Source organism: Mus caroli, chromosome 8 (assembly GCF_900094665.2).
Source record: "Mus caroli chromosome 8, CAROLI_EIJ_v1.1, whole genome shotgun sequence".
In the NCBI taxonomy this organism is placed as follows: domain Eukaryota; kingdom Metazoa; phylum Chordata; class Mammalia; order Rodentia; family Muridae; genus Mus; species Mus caroli.
The window spans coordinates 62,581,188-62,602,118 of NC_034577.1; the positions used below are offsets into that span (position 1 = coordinate 62,581,188).

At 55.8% G+C, this 20,931-nt stretch overlaps 2 protein-coding genes across 4 annotated transcripts in view; one reads left to right on the forward strand and one right to left on the reverse strand.

Annotated features, from left to right (window-relative positions):
* Window positions 1–3,937: 3,937 nt before the first annotated feature.
* Window positions 3,938–12,356, forward strand: Comp (cartilage oligomeric matrix protein). Of its 2 annotated transcripts, XM_021170585.2 has the most exons (19): window positions 3,938–4,032; window positions 4,248–4,333; window positions 4,755–4,806; window positions 5,192–5,361; window positions 6,101–6,238; window positions 6,413–6,487; window positions 6,568–6,726; window positions 6,809–6,913; window positions 7,008–7,115; window positions 7,468–7,627; window positions 8,908–9,026; window positions 9,192–9,244; window positions 9,328–9,509; window positions 9,701–9,879; window positions 9,987–10,035; window positions 10,411–10,607; window positions 11,540–11,712; window positions 11,967–12,106; window positions 12,181–12,356. In XM_021170585.2, the coding sequence occupies exons 1-19, from the start codon at window positions 3,957–3,959 to the stop codon at window positions 12,225–12,227; spliced, it is 2,268 nt and encodes a 755-aa protein (XP_021026244.2). In that variant the 5' UTR covers window positions 3,938–3,956; the 3' UTR covers window positions 12,228–12,356. The 2 variants fall into 2 exon arrangements, with proteins under 2 accessions (XP_021026244.2, XP_021026246.1); XM_021170587.1 differs by lacking the exons at window positions 3,938–4,032; window positions 4,248–4,333; window positions 4,755–4,806; window positions 5,192–5,361 and adding an exon at window positions 5,373–5,959 and having other exon boundaries at window positions 12,181–12,349.
* A 285-nt stretch (window positions 12,357–12,641) lies between these two features.
* The window catches only part of Crtc1 (CREB regulated transcription coactivator 1), a 58,821-nt gene continuing 50,531 nt past the window's right edge, over window positions 12,642–20,931 (reverse strand). For both annotated transcript variants that reach the window (XM_029480844.1, XM_021170738.1), the window contains 3 exons: window positions 18,368–18,454; window positions 17,834–18,014; window positions 12,642–16,611 (listed from right to left, as the gene is read on the reverse strand). In XM_029480844.1, the coding sequence (XP_029336704.1) occupies window positions 16,400–16,611; window positions 17,834–18,014; window positions 18,368–18,454 (480 nt within the window). In that variant the 3' untranslated portion in view covers window positions 12,642–16,399. The remainder of the gene's footprint in view (window positions 16,612–17,833; window positions 18,015–18,367; window positions 18,455–20,931) is intronic.

Genomic DNA, 20,931 nt, shown 5'->3' on the forward strand with positions numbered 1-20,931 from the left:
GTTTTGAGGGCTGGAGAAATGGCTCAGTGGTTAAGAGCACTGACTGCTCTTCCAGAGGTTCTGAGTTCAAATCCCAGCAACTACCTGGTAGCTCACACTGATGCCCTCTTCTGGTGTGTCTGAGGACAGCTACAGTATACTTATAATCAATCAATCTTTAAAAAAATAGGTTTTGAAAAAATTAAAGTTACACTCTACACAGTGAGTTTCAGGACAGCCAAGGTTACATAAAGAGACTCTCTGTCTCAAAGAATCAAAACCAAGGTCAAGACTGGCATATGAGCATAATAGAAAAAGCCTTCTAGACATGTAAAGATAGTTTAGTCAGCTCCCCACTACCCCCAAGGCTGCCCCTGAGAGCCAGAATGCAGTGATATCACACACTCAAGATAACCAGACCCAGTCCTAGAACCCCATGATGCCCACTGCACAGCATATAAGCAGAGACCAAGAGCAATGCTCTGCTCTGCACATCTGGAGAGAGGCCACCTTGATCTGCCCTGTGGCTGGAGAGTCTCCTCCAGGATCCTGGCCCTCAAATCAGAGACTTCTGTTGGAATCTGGACCTGACAATCAGCTAAGACAGGCTTAGGACTGTAGTTAGGAACTACACCTATGAGCCTTGCACCATGGCCCTCAGCAGAGTAAATACAACTTTTGGTATACTAACTACGTGTATCTCCTTCCTGCTTCCCACTAGAAGATAGCTCTGAAGGTGAAGGTGCTTGCTGATGACCTAATGTCTACCCCTGGCATTTGTCCTCAGACCTCCACAGTATGGCAATTGCTCAGTAACACTGTAACCGTTATAGTTACTGTTGTCTTTCACTTGAGGAAAGTCTGCCATGAAAAGGTCTATGCTGAGGAAGGTGGGGCTTGCTAAAGGCCTAGGTAATCACAGGCCTCAGACACCGCTCCCTGACCCCTGGATTTGGTCCTTATTTGTGGAGAGTAATTCTGGCCTGGGATGTGGACATGGCTAAGTGACCCTCCCCCTTGTTGGCCTGATGGATTCCCCAGACCAAGGCTGTGGCTGGGCAGGCTATGCCCCACATATTTCTCCTTTGGGCGGTGGCAGGCAGCCTGGGCGCCACACGTCTCCTGGCCCAGCAGGCGTCAATCTGAAAGGGCCCCTGGGGCTCCACCAGCAGGCCCTGCCTGGCTGGGCTCCTGGAACCACTCAGCCTGGATGTCGGGAAGAGAGACTGGCCCAGACTCATGAGTTCCAGAATATCACAGCTATTGCCTGCCTGGGGCCAGAGCTAAGTCTGGATTCATGTGGGAAGGGATGTGTGCGGGTGTGTATGGGTGGGGTCATGTGTGGGTGTCGGGGGCCGAGAATGTGTATGTGTGTAGGGCATTGTGTGAATATGGGGGGCTATGTGTATGTGGGGGTCTACTGTGGGATTGTTTGCATGTATAAGGGGTGGTGTGTGTGTGTGTGTGTGTGTGTGTAGCTCCCCAGGTCTGGGTGTGGGCCATCAAGCTGGGTCATCTCTCCTTAGAGGAAAATATGGATATAAGCCATCTCTGGCTGGATACAGTCTGCAGTCTATCTTAGCACTGAGGAAATGGAAAAAGAAGGATCAGAAGTTCAAGGTCATCTTTGGACACAGAGTTAAGTTGGAGGCTAGCCTGGGCTACTACAGAAGACCCTGTCACAAGAATAGCAAAACAGCCGGGCAGTAGTGGCGCATGCCTTTAATCCCAGCACTTGGGAGGCAGAGGCAGGTGGATTTCTGAGTTCGAGGCCAGCCTAGTCTACAAAGTGAGTTCCAGGACAGCCAGGGCTACACAGAGAAACCCTGTCTCGAAAAACCAACCAATCAACAACCAACCAACCAACCAAACAAACAAACAAACAGAATAGCAAAACAACCAAACTTACAAAACGCTTGAAGCAAAACCCATTTAGAACATTCTGTGTATAAATTCCAAGTTACAGAGCCAGGCTGAGATGGGAGCCAGCCCACTAATGATCCTCACAGGCTGTGCAGGCTGTGGGTGCTCTGATTTACAGATGAACACTTACATACTGCATCACAGAAGAACCATGCTTGGACAGTACTGGAGACCTGGAGGAGGAGAGCCACAGGCAGGCAGGCAGGTAGGCAATAGGCCCTGGAAGACACCTGCAGAGGGAAGCCGGGGCACTTACACTTGGACAAACAGCCTGGGAGAGGGTCCCTGCCCCATGGAAGCCAGCAGCAGGGGTGAGCCCAGGCTGTCCCCTCCCTACTGTCCTCAGTACCAGCTCAGCTCCTGCCCTCCCTTCAGTTCTGACTCCCTTTTCCACAGCTCCCTGAAGGGCCCAACTGTGGCTGTGGCTCCAGCCACATGGTCCTGAGCCCCAGCCCCGTGCCTGACTTGTGGCAGTCACCCGTTAGGCTGCTGTGTGCTCCTGCCTCAGCTGCAGGAGGCACTTGGGAGGCCACAGGTCTGCCCAGTAGTGGTGGTTTTCTGGAGAATTCCAGCGCTGGTCAGCAAGAACAGCCCCAGGCCTGTTGGGAGCCAAAGAAAACAGGAGGTAGCTCAGCCAGCAGAGAGGATGCCATAGGGACCTGGCCTCTCAGAACACAGCCACCTCCAGCCTTCCTCTGCAGGGCTGTTTGCCCTCCTTCGCCCCCCACCCCTGTGAGTCCAAAGACAACTTGGGCACTGTTCTTGGCTAGCCTCACTCTCTGATTGTTTTTAAGCCCCAGGATCTTGCCAGCACACTGTATGTGTGGTGTTCATCTATCCAGAATCCCAGGCTCATTCCTACTGAGGACTATTGCTGAGCAGTTCCCACTAGAGCCCCATCACCTCTGGGTAATAGTGTAACCATTTCCACACCCACCTTGGCTGCCTCTGACAGAGGCTGGGACTGCTTCCTGCAGTGTTCCCCAGCAGATACCTAGCAGGAGATATGATCCACAACAGGCACATTTGTGTAAAACATGGATGTACCAGAAATCTACATATCCTCCGACATGCCCCACCAACTCCCACCTCACTCCCTGCCCCCACCACTGGAGCTAACCCCCCTGCTTCCTATGACTGATCTTTTTACTCTCTTTGTTCCCTGGACTGTCTGTGTCCTCCAGGCAGCCCTCCATGGTTTCTTCTTGGAACAAGAGATCTTCTTGGGTTGCAGTAGCCCCAAGAGGGCTAGTCCCCCTCCCCTGAGCCCAGTTTCTCTGTCTACAGACTGTGAGTCCTGGAAGGCCAGGTGGAGAGGGTTAAAGCTCGTGGAGGCTGAGGTGTTTTATAGCTCAGAGTGTGGCTGGCCCGGGAAAGATTTTCAGTTCCCAACCAGTCTTATTTTTATGACAGGCTGTCTCCCCGGTGGCTGGGGAACAAAGCTTAGTACAGTTCAGTGAGAAGAGAACCCCAGGGAAGCTGAGGTTCCTTCCTCCACCCCATCCCCAGCACCACCACTGTCTTCTCAACAGTGCAAAAGGGGAAATTGAGGCAAGGACATCATTTATTCAGGATTCTGTTTGTTTGGAGGTGCAGGGAGGGGGGCGGAGGAACCCTTACAACCCCCTGCTGACCTGGGCTGAGTCACACCCTTAGGTCCCTTTTGCAGGACTTTGAAGTGCAGAGGGAGTGTGGGAGCCAGAGTGGGTGAGTTGGGACCTCTTGATTACTTATGACTTTGTTTCCCCAATGTTATCTGCGGGGACAGATGAAGATTGTCTTGCATACAACAGGCACTCAGTGGTGAATCAGAGTGAGTGGAGAGCCCCAATTGACTCTCCAAGGCTCATGCCTTTCTCTCCTCAGACCCCACCATATACTGATCAGCTGCGGGTCATCCCGCAGGGCCGTGGGGCGCGGCCCTGAATGCAGAGCCCGGCCTGTTTACCTTGTGGCGGGCTCTGGGCAGGGCCGCGGGGGCTGTCCCGGACCCGGCGCGGGGATAAATAGGCCGCGGGCTCGAAGGCGCAGACAGCAGCTGCAGCTCCGCCGCCATGGGCCCCACTGCCTGCGTTCTAGTGCTCGCCCTGGCTATCCTGCGGGCGACCGGCCAGGGCCAGATCCCGCTGGGTAAAGCCGCTTAGTAGGGGACATGCGTGGACAGGAGGCCCCTCAGTTCCCTCCAGGCTCATGATTCTTGCTTCTCAGAACTTGGGGGTCTGCTCTCCAGGAACGTCCGGGGTTCCTGAAAAATGAAGCGGCGGGTGGAGCTTGGATGGCCCCGGAGGTGGCGGGAGGGGTGATGGAGTGGTTGGGTCACCCATCACTGGCCCCTGTGGACGCAGGTGGAGACCTGGCCCCACAGATGCTGCGAGAACTTCAGGAGACTAATGCGGCACTGCAAGACGTGAGAGAGCTGTTGCGACAGCAGGTAAGGAAACAGAGACAGCAGCATGGAGACAGAACAGGGACAGGGGCATACAGAGGGGACTAAGAATGGTAGAGAACAGAGAGAAAGACAGCGCGGGGTCAGAACAGGTGCAGGAGACACATCGCAGTGACGAGGGGGAACAGAAGGGACAGAAAAGGACAGAGAGGAAAAACAGAGCAGGGAAGAGAGGACAGGGCGCGGGACAGAGAGGATGGAAACAGGGCTAGGGACAGGATTCTGGGACTGGATGCACAGAGTCAGAGACAGGGAGACAGGGACTCTGGAATGGGTTTGTGCAAAGGCGGATGTAAAGGGGGTAGTTGTGGGCACCGGGCTTCCCAGGAAAGAGGGGTCGTGGGAAGAGGAGGGGGACCGAGAGGAGGCGCATGGGAAGGGGTCCCGCTGACTTCCTGCCCGGCAGGTCAAGGAGATCACCTTCCTGAAGAATACGGTGATGGAATGTGATGCTTGCGGTGAGCACAGACCGGACCCAAGGGCCGGAGGAAGGGTGGGGGCACAGAGCGAAAAGGAGGAAAAGGGCTGGGGAAGGAAGCTGGCGGGGGCGAAAGCAGACAGCGACCGAGCGGACTGGACGACGGAAAGAAGGCCCGGGAGATGCGCGAAGACCAACGACAGGGCTGGCAGGAGGACCGCGCGGCCTCAGGGCGCGCGCGCGCGCGGACCTGCCCAGTCCCAGCTTGGGCTAAACCGACCCCCCCGAGGGGCGTGGTCCTGAGGGGCCCCACCCCGGGCGGGGGTCAAGCCCATCTTGTGGGCGGGGCCGGACAGGCGCCTCCTCTGGGCGTGGCCTAGGTTGGCTCCTCTCCCGGGCGTGGCCTAACTTCTGCGGGTCCGCAGGAATGCAGCCCGCACGCACTCCAGGCCTGAGCGTGCGGCCAGTGCCGCTCTGCGCACCCGGCTCCTGCTTCCCCGGCGTAGTCTGCTCCGAGACAGCTACGGGCGCGCGCTGCGGCCCCTGCCCTCCTGGCTACACCGGCAACGGCTCGCACTGCACCGACGTTAATGAGGTGCGCGGGCTCTTCACACCCCCGCCATCCTGTCCTACCCGGGCCGACCCCACCACAAATTCCCTCCATCCGACGACGCCCCCCTCATCCACTGAGGGTGTTTTCCTGGACCAGCCCCTCGCAGCCCGGGGCTCCAAACCAGAAGACCTCACGTCTAACAGGGGGGGTCCATCACTATCTCAGACGCACACTCTGACCACTCCTTTTGTCCCTACCGACGCCCACCCCAACGACCACTTGGGCGCCGGGGGTGTCTCTCTCCAACCCTCCTCACCACTGGGGCGTCCTCGCCCGGAGCACGTGTCTACTTTGGAGAGTCGCCCTCCCAGACGGGGCTATCGCCGCCGTGCCTGCACGCCCAGGCGGCCACTTCCTCCCTCGGCTGGGGATGCCCGCCCCGCAAGTTCATTTCCTCACCCCTAAGAGGTCACAACTCCATGCCCATAAAGGCAAAGTCGTCAGCGACCCTCGGGTTCTCTATCCCGTGTGGCACCCTACTTCAAGAGCTGGCTGATGATGGCCCTTAAGCGCCCTGGAATGCAGACGCATGCCAATCTGCATTCTCTGCATTGAGTTCGCGCCCAGCCTGGTATACATGGTGTGTTCCAGAGCAGGCAGAGCTAAGCAGTGAAATCTTGTCTCCAACAAAACAAACCCCTGTCCACATCCGGGAAGCCCCAAGGTGCGGCTCTGGCGGTCCACCTTGGGACCCCTAATCCTGTGTGCTTCTTTCTCACAGTGCAACGCTCACCCCTGTTTCCCGCGTGTGCGGTGCATCAATACCAGCCCTGGCTTTCACTGCGAAGCCTGTCCCTCTGGGTTCAGTGGACCCACCCACGAGGGCGTGGGACTGACCTTCGCTAAGACCAACAAACAAGTAAGGGAAGCCGGGGACCCTACATTTATGGCAGAAGGGAATGAAAGTCATTTTGTCCAGAAAACTCGCTCCAAAGAGAAAGTTCTTGCAGCGGGGGTGGGGTGGGGGGCAGGTTGCAAAGAGGCGTGGCCCATGGGAAACGTGTGTTGTCTGCCCGTGGTCTCAATCCTTCAGGTTTGCACGGATATTAATGAGTGTGAGACCGGCCAGCACAATTGTGTTCCCAACTCCGTGTGCGTCAACACCCGGGTAAGGAAGGCAGGGATGGTGAGGTTGACCCCATCAAGGTCCAAGTGGGTGACCCGCTGACTGCCTGCGCCTGCACCCAGGGCTCCTTCCAGTGCGGCCCCTGCCAGCCCGGTTTCGTGGGCGACCAGACGTCAGGCTGCCAGCGGCGTGGGCAGCACTTCTGCCCCGATGGGTCACCCAGCCCGTGCCATGAGAAAGCAAACTGCGTCCTGGAGCGGGACGGCTCGAGGTCTTGCGTGGTGAGTGCAGGAGCAAAGGTCGTGGAAGAGGGGTCCCGGAGCTCCGGCGTACATGGATATTTCCACCATCTCCCCTATGCAGTGTGCAGTCGGCTGGGCCGGCAACGGGCTCCTGTGCGGTCGCGACACGGACCTGGACGGTTTTCCTGACGAGAAGCTTCGCTGCTCAGAGCGCCAGTGTCGCAAGGTGGGCATGACCAGGAGGGCGTGACCCGGAGGGTGTGGTGAGCACGGTAGACACGCGCCTCACCCCACCCTACCCCCCCATCCCCGCTCCCCAGGACAACTGCGTGACGGTGCCCAATTCGGGGCAGGAGGATGTGGACCGGGATGGCATTGGAGATGCTTGTGACCCGGATGCAGACGGGGATGGAGTCCCTAACGAGCAAGTAAGGCTGTGTAGGATCATCTGTGGGCAGGACTTGGTGGCAGCATGACCTCCAAGGTCACGCTAGTTATCTAGCTTCCAGCAGAGGGACCAGACCTTCTTGGAGATGGGCTGGTCTGAAAAATGGTCTTTAAAATTTATTTATTTATGTATTTATTTGTGGGTATGTGCACGAACGTGTGTTCTCACAAGTGTGACACAGTGTGGAAGACTAAGGGTTACTTGCAGGAGTCTGTTCTCTCTTTACATCGTAAGCTCCAGGAAGACAGAACTTTTCCTACTTCCCTGTCTGGCAACTAGGACATGATCTCTGTCTCATGCTGACTTTGCCTTCTACTTGCCCTGCCTTCTAGGACAATTGCCCGCTGGTTCGAAACCCAGACCAGCGCAACTCGGACAGCGATAAGTGGGGAGATGCCTGTGACAACTGCCGGTCCAAGAAAAACGATGATCAGAAAGATACAGACCGGGATGGCCGGGGCGATGCCTGCGACGACGACATAGATGGCGACCGTGAGCATGGCTGGGGAGTGAAGGGTGGAACCCATCTCTCAGTGACCTGCAAGGCTTGGAACTGAGTGGTGGCTTGGTCTAGAGTGCCCTGGTGTGGCTAAAGTCAAGCAGAGGGAAACATGAAGCCAGGTCTGGGAGAGAAGAGGGCTGGGACATGAGGGGTGGGGTACCCAGTTTAACATCCCTTGTGGCTTCAACATGATGCATAGCAGAGAATGGCCTAGAACTCCTGATCTTCCTGCCTTCCCCTGCTGAGTATTGGGACTGACAGCTGTGCACAACTGTGTCCTGCTTGACCATCCTTTTTTCTTATCTTTTATGTATGTGAATACATTGTTGCTGTTGCTACCTTCAGACACACCAGAAGAAGGCATTTGATCCCTTTACAGATGGTTGTGGGCCACCATGTGGTTGCTGGGAATTGAACTCAGGACCTTTGGAAGAACACAGCCAGTGCTGAGCCATCTCTCCAGCCCTTGGCCATCCTTTTTTATTTGACATTATTGTTGTTACTGTTTTTGAGACAGGGTCTCTCTCCATAGCCCCAGCGGTCCTGGAACACACTCTATAGACCAAGCTGGCTTAAGACTCACAGAGATCTGCCTGTCTCTGCCTTTTGAGTGTGGGATTAAAGGAGTGTGCCACTATGCCTCACTTTAATTTTTTTTCATTAACTTATTTTTAGTATGCTTCAGGCTCTTCTAAGCCTTCCTCGGCCCCTGTGCCCTTCTTCACTCCCACCTCAGCACCCTAAATCTGCCCTCAGCTTACTTGCATTTCTAATCTCCTGCCTGCTACCCCAGGCCCAGTCAGGGTAGAGGCCAATGACCACTCTGCCCAAGATCTTACATGGCTGGTGGTTCTTTCTCTCTCTGAAGCACAGTAAATTCTTTCCTCACTTTATTTTTTTTAAATCGTGTTTTATTTGATCCCCCCCCCCAAGGCAGGGTCTCAGTGTGTAGTTTGATCTGTTCTAGAACTCACTCTGTAGAGCAGGCTGGCCTTGAACTCACAAAGATTTGCCTGCCTCTGCCTCCAGAGTGCCAACAGGCGTAGCAACTTTGTAATGTTTAACTGATCTATCCTGTGTCCATGCACCTGTGTATGCATGGGTGTGCAAGAGTGGTATGACACACACTTGGAGGTCAGAGTGCCTGCATTGCAAGAGTGAGTTCTCTCTCACCACACCAGCCCCACCCCTTATGATCTGTGTTGGGACGGTACCATCCTAGCTTGGCCCTAGTCTCGGGATCCTACCTTCGTTCTCTGATTTACCTCAGGAATACGAAATGTAGCTGACAACTGTCCCCGGGTGCCCAACTTTGACCAGAGTGACAGTGATGGTGATGGTGTTGGGGATGCCTGTGACAACTGTCCCCAGAAAGATAACCCAGACCAGGTGGGCCACTTTCTATGTGCACTTTAGTTTGGGGAGCATAATGGATCCTGCCAAGAGCATTCTGAGGGTGGGGGTTCTTGGGGTGGGAAGGACCTGGCTGTGGAGTTGGAGTGGGAATGGCTACTGAGTACCTAGCCCTGACTGTGACCCTTGATGCCATTCCAGAGGGATGTGGACCACGACTTTGTGGGCGATGCCTGTGATAGTGACCAAGACCAGTAAGGAGCCCTTGGGAAGGTAGCAATGGAATGTTGCATGACAACCCCCTTCCAGAGTCTCATGTCCCATTTCCACACTCTAGGGATGGGGATGGTCACCAGGACTCCCGGGACAACTGCCCCACAGTACCCAACAGTGCCCAGCAGGACTCAGATCATGATGGCAAGGGCGATGCCTGTGATGATGATGATGACAATGACGGAGTTCCTGACAGCCGGGACAACTGCCGCTTGGTGCCTAACCCTGGCCAAGAGGACAATGACCGTAAGGATGGAGTGATCGTGGTTATTGAGACCACCTGGTGTGGTCTCTGGTGTGGACTTGGTCAGTAACAGGTGTGGGTGTGGCCAGCAGCTGGTATGAGGAGCCAGAGGTGCCTGGTGTGGGCGTGGTCAGCAGTTAGTGTAGGCTATTGGTGGAGGGTGGGGGCTGAGCTGAGCCCTACCTTCTTTCAGGGGATGGCGTGGGTGATGCGTGTCAGGGTGACTTCGATGCTGACAAAGTTATAGACAAGATCGATGTGTGCCCGGAGAACGCCGAGGTCACCCTCACCGACTTCAGGGCCTTCCAGACGGTTGTGTTGGACCCCGAGGGTGATGCGCAGATCGATCCCAACTGGGTGGTACTCAATCAGGTGCGGCTAGGGCTGGGGTAGCAGTCTAGGGGGGTCCAGGTGCCACCTCAGCAAGACCTCCACCACTCGGCACTGGCCTGAGCCCCTTGTTCTTCTGACCTCACCAGGGAATGGAGATCGTTCAGACCATGAACAGTGACCCTGGCCTGGCTGTGGGTGAGGCGGGGCAGGGCTATGGGGCGTGACCACGGTGAGCTTGGCCACTCTAATCATGGGAAGAGTAGGGCTAAGGGGGTTAGGACAAATGGCAGGTTGTAGGAGTGGTCATAGGTGGGTGGGTCATAGGCCATGGAGAGACCAGGGCTGGTTGGTCAGGATCTAGGAAGGGCTGGGTGGGGCCTTTGGGGCATTGCTGTGGGATGTGTGACCCCTGAGAGCTAGGGATTGGAAGTGTCTGAGGATGTGGCCAATGCTATGTTGGGGTGCGGCCTTGTTTGGAGAAGCAGGTCTTGTTTGGAGGGTCAGGGCCTGACTTGGAGGTGTCCAGAGCAAGCATGCTTCTGGAGACCCCCTTCCTCTCCCCTCCTACAGGATACACAGCCTTCAACGGCGTGGACTTCGAGGGCACATTTCATGTAAACACCGCCACTGATGATGACTATGCTGGCTTCATCTTCGGCTACCAAGACAGCTCGAGTTTCTACGTAGTCATGTGGAAACAGATGGAGCAGACGTACTGGCAGGCCAATCCCTTCCGGGCCGTGGCTGAGCCAGGGATTCAGCTCAAGGTGCTGGCTGGGCTGTGCCCTCCAGGTCCCTGTGCCCACACACATTATATACTCTTCAGCCTTCACCGCCAAAGCCTTCGTAGCCCTCCAGCATTGTCCCATGGCCCTCAAAGTTGTCACCACTCCTCATTCTTATGCCCAGCCCCCACCCTCCCACCACCATTGCCACGGGGTTAAATCCTCGACTCACAGGCCCATAAATACCTTCTCTGGAGGGTCAGAGAAGATGCCGCCTTGTTACAGTGCTTGGGGCACACTCAAGGGAACTGGAGTTTGGACCCCCCTGAACCCACCTAAATGCTGGGTATGGATGGTGATCCACCTGTAATTCCAGCCTGGAAAGGTAGAAACAGGATCCCTAGAGATACTAGCCACACTGGGAAACCCCAGGCCTTATGGAACAGGATAGAAAAGCTACTTAAGGACGACTCTGACAGCTTCTGCCCTTCGCGCACATGTGCATGCACCCACACAGGTTCAGAAACGTGCATACTCTGAGAGAAAAAAATTGAAGATAGACCCTGTCTCAAAAAAAAAAAAAAAAAAGAAAAGAAAAAAAGGGGGGGACTACCCCTTGGGATCATCACGTGTCCCTTCGGGCTCCCAAGCCTGTCACAGAGCCCTAGATTTCCCTGGACACCCCAGATCCTCCTACAGACACCTCACAACAGGTCCCCAGGTCTGTAGACCCCAGTTTATCCCAGCAGGCTGCCGCCTCCTATATCCTTATATCCAGGCCCTCTAGATCCCCTAAAGTATACCTGTATTTCCAGCATTCATACAGACTCCTGGCTCCACTACCCACAGTGGTCCAGCCAAGAGCCCTCACTTGCCCTCTTGAAGCAAGGACCTTCCCTATACTCCACCATTCATAACTCCCACCTGCTCTACCAGACAGGGGTCTGATCTGTTTCCTCTCCTGCCTGTGGCAGGCTGTCAAGTCCTCTACAGGTCCCGGGGAACAGCTCCGAAACGCACTGTGGCACACGGGGGACACAGCATCCCAGGTGCGGCTACTGTGGAAGGATCCTCGAAACGTGGGCTGGAAGGATAAAACATCCTACCGCTGGTTCCTGCAGCACCGGCCTCAAGTTGGCTACATCAGGTGGGCATGGCTCTGCCGCTGCTGAGCTGTGCTTTGCTGCTGATCCAGGAGAAACGGGCTCCGTTTACAGTACATCATGGTCTTACGGGGAGATGCCAGGACCCCAGTACCTCCTATGTACAGGGCACCTGACACACATTCTCACAGAGGGAAACTGAGGCAGGGGCCCCAACACCAGCCCTTATTTTGAGTAGGAACTAAAGATGAAGGGGGTGGCAAGCAGGGAACCCTACCTCAATGGTCCTCTATCACAGGGTGCGGTTCTATGAGGGTCCTGAGCTAGTAGCTGACAGCAACGTGGTGTTGGACACAGCCATGCGTGGTGGCCGCCTGGGTGTCTTCTGCTTCTCCCAAGAGAACATCATCTGGGCTAACCTGCGCTACCGTTGCAATGGTGAGAGAGAGGCCAGCGGGCTGGACCCAAAAGGCTCCAGAAACCTCTCTCACCTCTTGCCTTTCAATCTGCAGATACAATCCCTGAGGACTACGAGAGTCACCGGCTGCAGAGGGTCTAGGGACCAGTGGGGTCCCGCTGCCTGATGGACTGTGGTGGCATAAGCTACGGGTGTCTGGGGGGTCTGGCATCCCTCTGAAGGGGTGTCTGGCCTGGGGAGGAGAGGCAAATAAAGTGTGTATGTGGGGGACTGGCTGGCTTTGGTCGCTGCTAAAGGGGCACTTTGTGGAGGGGCCTTCAGGAGGCCCTAGGGTCTGTACTCTAGTCACTGAGATTGTCAAGAGCATGCAATTCACTACAGGTGGTGACAGCCCTGGAATATTCTAAGGTAAGATCAGATGGCTGCCTCCAAGTTTGAGGAACCCCAGTCACTGAATGGCTCAGTGGAAGGTGTTCAAGGGGCTCACACCTATGTGGGGCTCAGCCACAGGAGGATGAGGTAACCTGGACGGAGACTGGAAAAAGAGGAAGAGGCCCAGACGAAAACATTGGGTTTTTATTACATTTCATTACAAAGGGCGCAAAAATACAAAGAAGCGTCTGCGCCAGAAGGTGGGGCGGGCGGCCGTGCGTGCCCTGAGCAACCTGACCCCCAACTGCGGTGCCCATGCGCACGGTCCACAGACATCCGCAGCGGAGTGCGCATGCCGGGGGCAGAGCCAGCCTGGGCACGGGGAGGGGAATGTGGGACCAGCCATTTGCATATATCAAAGGGGCACCCCAGCCCATGGCGTCCTGTTTCCAACTAAGGGGTGAGATGGGGCCTGAGAAACAGAGCCTGGCCTCTGGAGTTATGGCCACAGCCCTGTCCTCATGTCCCCCTGTGACCAGAACTGCTGGGTTGGATTAGGCTAGACCTTACCCCATGTGATGGATCCCTAGCCCCAAGGAAAGGCTGAGTGCAGAAGGGACTGCTGGTCCCATTGTGGGGCTCTGCTGCTATCCCTACCCTGACCAGGAGGTTGGGCCCCTGAGCCCAGCAGGGTTGAGAAAGAGGAAAACTGAGGTTCAGGGCACCCCATGGCCTTGGGAGTAGCCCAGCACCCAGGCTCGAGAGGATCCAAGTCCCTCCATCTTCTGCCCTGACAGGGAGATGTGGCTATGACCAATGGGTGGCAGGCATTTGTGCCACACTGAGGGCCATGCCTGAGACAGAAATGATCAGGGTCGCCAAATCACCCACCAGATCCCTGAAGGAAGAGGCCCCCTGGGAGCCAAGGTGGAAGGGATATAAAAAGGACCAGGTACCACCACACCAGAGGCAGACCACATGGGGTAGACTGCACCACGGTGTCTTCACCTGGACAGCTCTGAGGGACAGCAGCCAGACCTAGGGCACAACTCTACAACCCATGCCTGTGCACACAGCTGCATCAAGACCCTGATACCAGCAGCCCTCTCAGCCTGTGCTAAATCTCTGCAAAATAAAAAACCCTAGGCCCACTGTGAGAAGAACAGCAGCTGACACTGGTGCAGGTTTGCCGTCCCCATGCCTTTTGCCCACTCTTGTCCTGACCCGAGCGTCAGGTCTCTTGACATCAAGTCCAGTGTGACAGCTGTCAGCCATCTTTGGGTGCTGTGCAGTAGCACATGGGTCTCACTAGGGGGCCCCCCTGTATAAGAGTCTTCCAAAGAGTTGAAGGCTAGGCTAAGTACCAGTGGACTTCCCAGAGCCACACTGGATAGTGTTGCAGGAAGGGGACATGACAGGGCCTTGGGTCAAGGGGACAAGCCATTTCTTAGGATACAGAAAGGGGCTGGGTCCAGCTGCATTGTTGTTCTGTGGGGCTTTGGGTAGATCACCAAGGTTAACTGAGGCAGCTGGGCATAGAGTTATCAAGACGCCCCAGTCCTGTTTCTGAGTCAGGGAAGTGGGCTGGACAGCCACATGGCTGAGGAGGGGCTTGGCTGAAGCTGGTGACACATGGGTAAGGTGGAGGGGAAAAAAAAACAGGCCTGGCTCACGCATCTGACCTCTCAAGGGCCAGGTGTCTAAGCCTGTCCTGAGAGAGCATGAATGTGGGCAGAGGGTCTATGTACACGTTGCAAGGTGGCTGCTCCCAGCACAGTTCAACGGGTCACAGTATATGCATGTCACCAGCTGAGGCCCCCACAGCCTTGAGCTATCATCTTGGGATGTCTTGGCAATACAGGGGTATTATCGGTCAGGTGACCTATGTCTAGAAAACAAAGACACCTCCCAGGAGTCCCCCTGACAGCAGCTAGGCCCAGGGGAGGGAAGGGTGACCCCTTTGGGAACATGCATGCACCCGAGTGCTGGCTCCTGGCTGGGCCAGAGAGCTCATGAGATGCTCACAGCTGCCTGGGGCACTGAGGCAGGGACGTGTCACCTCATCACAGGACTTGGCAATGAACTGGTCACATTAACACAGCTACATGCACTCTTGGTTTCAGAGCACTGAAAGCCAGGCCACCAGCTTAGGAGGGCCATGGGTCATATCTGTCCTGCCCTGGCTCACTGAGAACTCAGACGGCCAGTGAGTGACTGGACCCCAGCTACCCTGTCAGCCTCTCAGCCCTGTTGAGGCCATTTGCTCAGACTTCTACAGCTGGAAGAGAGTCCCACCCCACTGTGTGTGCTTTCCAGCTTGCCAGTGCTGGGGTGACAGATGCGTGCCACCACATACGTTTGATGATGATGGTGACGGTGATGATAAAGTTCCCACTATTTCCTTCAAGTCCTTACCGTGGTGACAGAAAGGCCTGAGACCTGGACAGGTGACCTGGACAAAGCAATGCTGTGTCTTCAGGCCCAGGGGAAGGGGAATAGCAATGAAAGGGTGGCAGCTTTCTCATGCAGGCGACCGCCTAGGTGCTTGGGGAGAGACACACACAGCTTGTGTGCTCTCCAAACCCCCAGCGTGGGCAGTGGGCAACGGCACAGAGAAACAGTGAAGCCTTCGGGGCAGAGGCAGAGGGCATGCCAAGCTATGACCTAGGCTGGTGGGGATCAGAACTTCCAGGCCAAAGGTGACCCAGGCCCACAGCCCCCACTTAGCCACTGCTAAGGCCTGGCAGACGCCTTAGAGATCCTCAGAGGGAGAGGGTTCTCAGGAGGCTCCAGTGAAAGTAAAGGCCTGTTCCCAGGATGTGTTCTGCGGTTCTACAGACACGCCCAGCCACCAAGACCCTGCATCCAGTCCCATCCTTGCCCACCCAGCTCTTTGGAGTTGAGACTAAATGCCAGTAAGCCCAGGTCCGGGGTGAGCAGCCCAGGTGCCCCAGCTTGCAAGTGCTCCAGGCTAGTGTTCCAGTTAACTTTTAAAAAGGTAAAGGAGGGACTGGGGGGCTAGTTAACACATGCTGCCAGGCAAGTCTGGGGGGTCAGCTACCAAATGCCAACAGAAACGGAAGGAAAAGCAGAACCACCAGGGCTGCTGCCTCCCGAGCCCCAGATCCTAAACAGCAGGAGGGACAGGTCACGGGGCTGGAAGAGTGAGGAGAATGTGCAGGTGGCCCGTGACCCTCCATCCCAGTGCCACCATACTGACCTTTGTCCAACAGGGGGCAAGGATGGTGAGAGTGAGCCAAGGAGGGGCACCGGCTGCTTCAGTGGCTCTGTCCATACCACATTCGGCCATAGGTCGATTGTCACGCTGCAAGAGCGCTCAGGAATATAAAAGGCAGCCATCCAAACAGTGTTTATTCTGGTCCAGGTCGGCCCCGTCACTCTGCTGTCTTTGCCCTGGGCTCGGTGGGCATGCATGACCTGACCAGGGCTGGGGATGGCGGTGGGGAGGGGGGCAGGATGGAGGAAGGCAGTGACAGCTGACAACAGTCGAATGGATGGCGCACCTAAGCCTCTGGGCGCTCCACACCCACGCCCCGGCCCTCCTCACACAGCACATCTGGAAGTGAATGACACTTTGGGTATCTGATGAGGGCTCTCACATCCCCAGTGAGGGGTGAGGGAGCGAGCATGGGGAACATCCATGGGGGCCAGGCACTCACAGCCTCGGCCATCAGCCTGACCCCAGGTGGATGGATGGACAGACAGATAGCCAGCCTAGTACACAGCGGCCTCACGCACGCCAGGCATCATGGGAGGTGAACGACCGGGGTGGCGGGGGGCTGGCAGGGGCACTGGGCAGCATTGCAAGCTCAGAACCACAAGCTTGGCCGTTGGCAAAGGGGGACGCCATTGCCGTCCCCAGGTTTGGGGCAGCGCCGTTGGAGACTGACCAGCGGCAGGCAGCTGGTGGGCACAGCCACTCACAGGCGGTCCATTCGGAAGGTGTCCTCGGTGGCTGGGTCGGCTAAAACCATGTCTGGGTCATTCAACATATGGAGTCCGTCCAGGGTCAGAGGGTCAATCTTCAGCTCATCCAGCGGAAACTGGTGGTCCGAATCAAAGCTGACATCACTGACTCCTGCCAGTGTGCTACTCAGTTCCTTAGAGAGGCTCGGCGGTGACTCTCCTGTCACTGTTGGGTGGGGACAAATGACATAGCTCAATCTTGGCTCCAGGGAAGCAGACACTGGGCCATTTTCCCCGTGTGAGAAGCAGAAGTGGAGGGGGCAGCTCACCCCAGGGATTGTTCTGCAGGGCGAACATCACAATATCTAGGGTGTTCTGTGTACTGTGGTGGGGTAGACACTGGCACTGGGTGGCGTGAGCCAGGGAGACATGGCTCAGCAGTCTGCAGAGCATAAGCTGGTCCCAGCACTGAGGGCAGAGATCTGCAAAGCCACATTCTTGGTAGCAGATGGCAGTGTGACCTGCAGGACACACTCTGACCCAGAGTCCGAGGTGCACAGATGGGTCATACTGTCAGGGAGGTGCCTAACAGGTGCCCAGGTCTAGAAATGAGACATAGCCATTCCGTCTAGTTTGGTAGGTCTGTCAGATTAGATGGGGTTCTAAGCACAGAGGCCGTCCTATAAGCCACAGGGGTCCTCAGGGTTCGCCCTCTGTCCCGAGTGTGCCACAGTGCCCACAGGAGGGGAGTGACACTGTCCCCAACAGACCTAGACTATACTGAAAGCATCCCTTTTCGGGGCTTATAAAATAGAGGGAGATGGTTATGGGGAACTTGGGGTGGGGCAGACATTGGAGAAGCTGGGTTCTGGGTTAGATGGTTTGAGGCTTGGCCATACTGCTCTCTGCAGGATGGAAGGGCCTGTCCCTTGGGTATGCAGGTTCTGGGTTCTGTCAGCAAGTGACAGACCACTACTGGGTTGAAGTATGACCAGCTTGGTCCTAAACAGAGGACCCAGTGTGTGGTGTGTGGCGAGTCTCCCTGGTTGAAGAAGAGGACAGAGATTATAAAAGAGGACTGGATCCCAGTGTGAGGTGAGGAGCGAAAGGGAGCACAGCTGTAGTGTGAGGCCAGGGCAGAGCACACTGCCGCGATGGCCGGGGTGGCAGAGTGGACCATGAGGAGGGAGCTGTGGGGTGATCACCAGTGCCCTGTGTGCTGAGGCAGCTGAGGCTCACAGCGCAGTGTGAAAGGATGGCTGGGGTGGAGACAGAGTCCAGTGTGAGGAGACCCTGAAGGGTAGAACCTGTGTTGTAGTTGCAGTGGGTTGCAGGGATGCCTGGGCTTCTGTTCCCCATCCTGTGGGAGAAGCCAGCCTCAGCCCAATCCCCTTGTCTGACAGGGGCTCTGTGAAGGTACTTTTCATGCCCATCACCCCAGGACTTACCCGTGAGGATGATGTTGGGGATTCCACCGTGGCCTGTGTAGCCGAGCTGCTGCGGGTCCTGTAGGCCCCCGTGGCTCCCGCTCAGACCCATCATGGCAGCCTGGGAATAGTTGAGTGTGGAGCCTGGGTTGTACAGGCTGCTGGAGCTGATGGCGTTCTCCATCATGTTGAACTGCTCCAGCTATGAAGGGAAACCACAAGACAGGCCATGAGGACAATGGACGGCTATGGCTCCTCCCACCCGAGGCTGCTCCTCACACCCACAGCCTAGCTGGCAAGATGGTGGATGGACAATAGATAGGAAATCAAACTCCAGGCCACCACCAAATCCTCCCGGCTTCTCCATCCAGCAGCCCCCACCATGCCACTGCTCGGTGCTTGAGGCCTGCCCTTCCTCCCCTGTGACCTTGACCTCCACTCTGCAGGATGTACAAAGGTCAAGGGGGTGTGGTCAAGTCATCCTTCCAGGGCCTTTGCTTCCACAGCCCGACAGCAGGATGCGGGTAGAGCAGTGAGGCCCGGGCACCCGCTCACCTGGCGGGACAGAGCATTGGCCTGCCTGGCTGTCATCTGCTGCTCATAGTACGCATCCCCAAACACGCTGCCCAGGGTGGACGTGTGCTGTGGACAGAAGAGAAGCCCGCTGTGGTTGCAGCCTGAGTCCCAGGAGGTGGTGGGGCGGGTGCCTGTGCAGGGGTCCTGGAGTCTTGTGTCTCCCACAGCCCAGGTGGATGGGATAAAGACCCCTGGGGACTCCCACAGGGTGGAGATCACAGACATTTATCTTGGAGTGCTCAGAGCGGTGATTGATTCTTCCCATATCCACCTCAGGGGCCTCTGATGCTCCCCAAAGCACTATCCCATCTACTCCCCTAGAGCCTGAATCTTGGAAACATCACTTCCTAGGGAGCAGGGACCGCAGGGGAGGTGCTGGCTAACCCTGAAGCTGAGGACGGGAGTGACAGTCAGTATGTGCATGCCCTGTTTGGGGTGTATATTCTTGGAGAAAGGACATAGGACACACTGTCTAGATAGTACAGTGCACAGGGCACAGCAGGGGACAAGCCACTGCCTGGGGCTGCCTGCCTCTGAGACCCCAGGCTCTGTGGGGTGGAAATCCCATCACACTGCTTGTTAGCTAAGGCTAGCTGAGCTCTCCTGTAGGCGCATCAAGGCTCTGCCTGGAGCTGGCTAGGACATGGACAAAGGGGAATAGGTGGCCACAGACGTAGCTAAGTCACACTAAGGCACCCATCAGTCCCAGCTAGACTTGTGGCTCTCACAAGTCAGATCCCAGATGCTCCTGAGTGTGAGCGCACTGTGCAGTGTAACTGCCTGGCTGCAGTCTAGCAGTGTGTCCACGGCCTCCAGCTTCCAAGAGCACCACCTAGGCTGAGCTCACTGTCTACTCCCTGAAAAGTGGCAGACTTGGCCCCATCAAACCCTGCTACTGTAAGACTCCACAGCCTCACCAGCAGCTAAGTTTCATCAATGGGAAGGGACAGAGCTTCTAAGATGGTGGCTGATTCTGTCCCAGAGCCTTGTGAGGCTGCCCTTGAAGGGAGCAACTCAGGGGTGGTGCACTAACCTGCTGAGGCACAGGCCTGGCTGGACAGACATGATAGCACGTGGAGAAGGTACATTGGGCACGAGAGAGCATATGACCAAGGCCCAATGGATGTCTAAGGAAACCCAATAGGAAGCCAGATGTGCTCATGCCCTGGCATCTCTGGGTTCTGGGAGAAACGTGTGCCCTGTAGCCTCCCACTGGCGTCAAATACCTTAACAGTCTTACCCACGCCAGCATGATACCCTGTTTTCCATATCAGAGACACACAGAGTCAGACTGAATGAGATAGGATGAGCTGCCTGTGCCGGCTAGGACAACCTACTTCTGCTTAGGACAAACAACGTCCCATGATTTTTCAGAGAAGTATGTCATGGATTTGGACTCCGACTCTGCCCTGCCTGCCTCTCTGAGTCCCTGGAGCCCGAAGCTCAGTGTACATGAACTGAGAGGTGCTGACACCAGGTGATGAGGCAGGTGGATGGTCACCATGGTGGACCTCTTATCTTTGTTCCCCTAAAGCAAGGCAGCCCGATGCTCCGTCTGGCTCTAGCCTGGCAGGAACCCATTGCCCCTGTACTGGGCTGAGGATAGTTTCAGGGCCTGGGAAACTACAAAGGCTGATATACACCAAGTCTGTCTGCCTGGTAATATTTAAGGTGGGGTGGCCCCAAGATGGTGAGGCCCTGACAGTTTTGATGTTACCGTGTCACACCTCAACTCCTCAGCTCAGTATGGAATGAGCTGGGCAGGGAGCCAGACTGCAAGGAAGTGAAGGACATCTGCTTAGGCTGAGCTGGACCAAAACAGAGATCAGAGGTCTGGCCTGGTGAGGGCATCTGGGATCTGGTGCCCGACTGTACCAGGCCAGTAGAAAATCAGGGTGTGGGTTGGTGGGTTGGCATATAGCAATCATCCTCACACTAGGGAGGCAGAGGCGGGAGGATTCAGAGCGTGAGGCCACTTGGGCTACACAGTGAATCAGGGGATTGCCTGGGGTACATAAGGCCCTGTTGCAGGATATCTGATCACACTGTAAACCCTGAGATTGGGTTATTTACTGGAAAAACCTATTTTTAGTTGTGGTGAGGCTCAGCCTTAGCACAGGTCTGTAATCCAACAGCTTCTGCTTGAATACTGTACAGGATTACATGAAGTCAGCCATAAGTCAAGATCTGGAGCACACAACACTTGACAGAAAGGGAGCATAGCATTATTAAAAAAAGAACTGTAGAGGCTGAAGAGATGGCTCAACAGTTAAAAGTGCTGACTGCTCTTCCAGAGGTCCTGAGTTCAATTCCTAGCAACGACATGATGGTTCACAACCATCTGAAATGGGATCTGATGCCCTCTTCTAGTGTGTGTCTGAAGACAGCTACAGTGTACTTATATACATTAAAAAAAATAATTCTTAAAAAAAAAGAAATAGAAAAAACCATAGAGAGTAAAACGAGTCAGGAGGGTGGGGGGGGAAGAGAGAGGAGAGAGGAGAGAGGAGAGAGGAGAGAGGAGAGAGTAGAGAGGAGAGAGG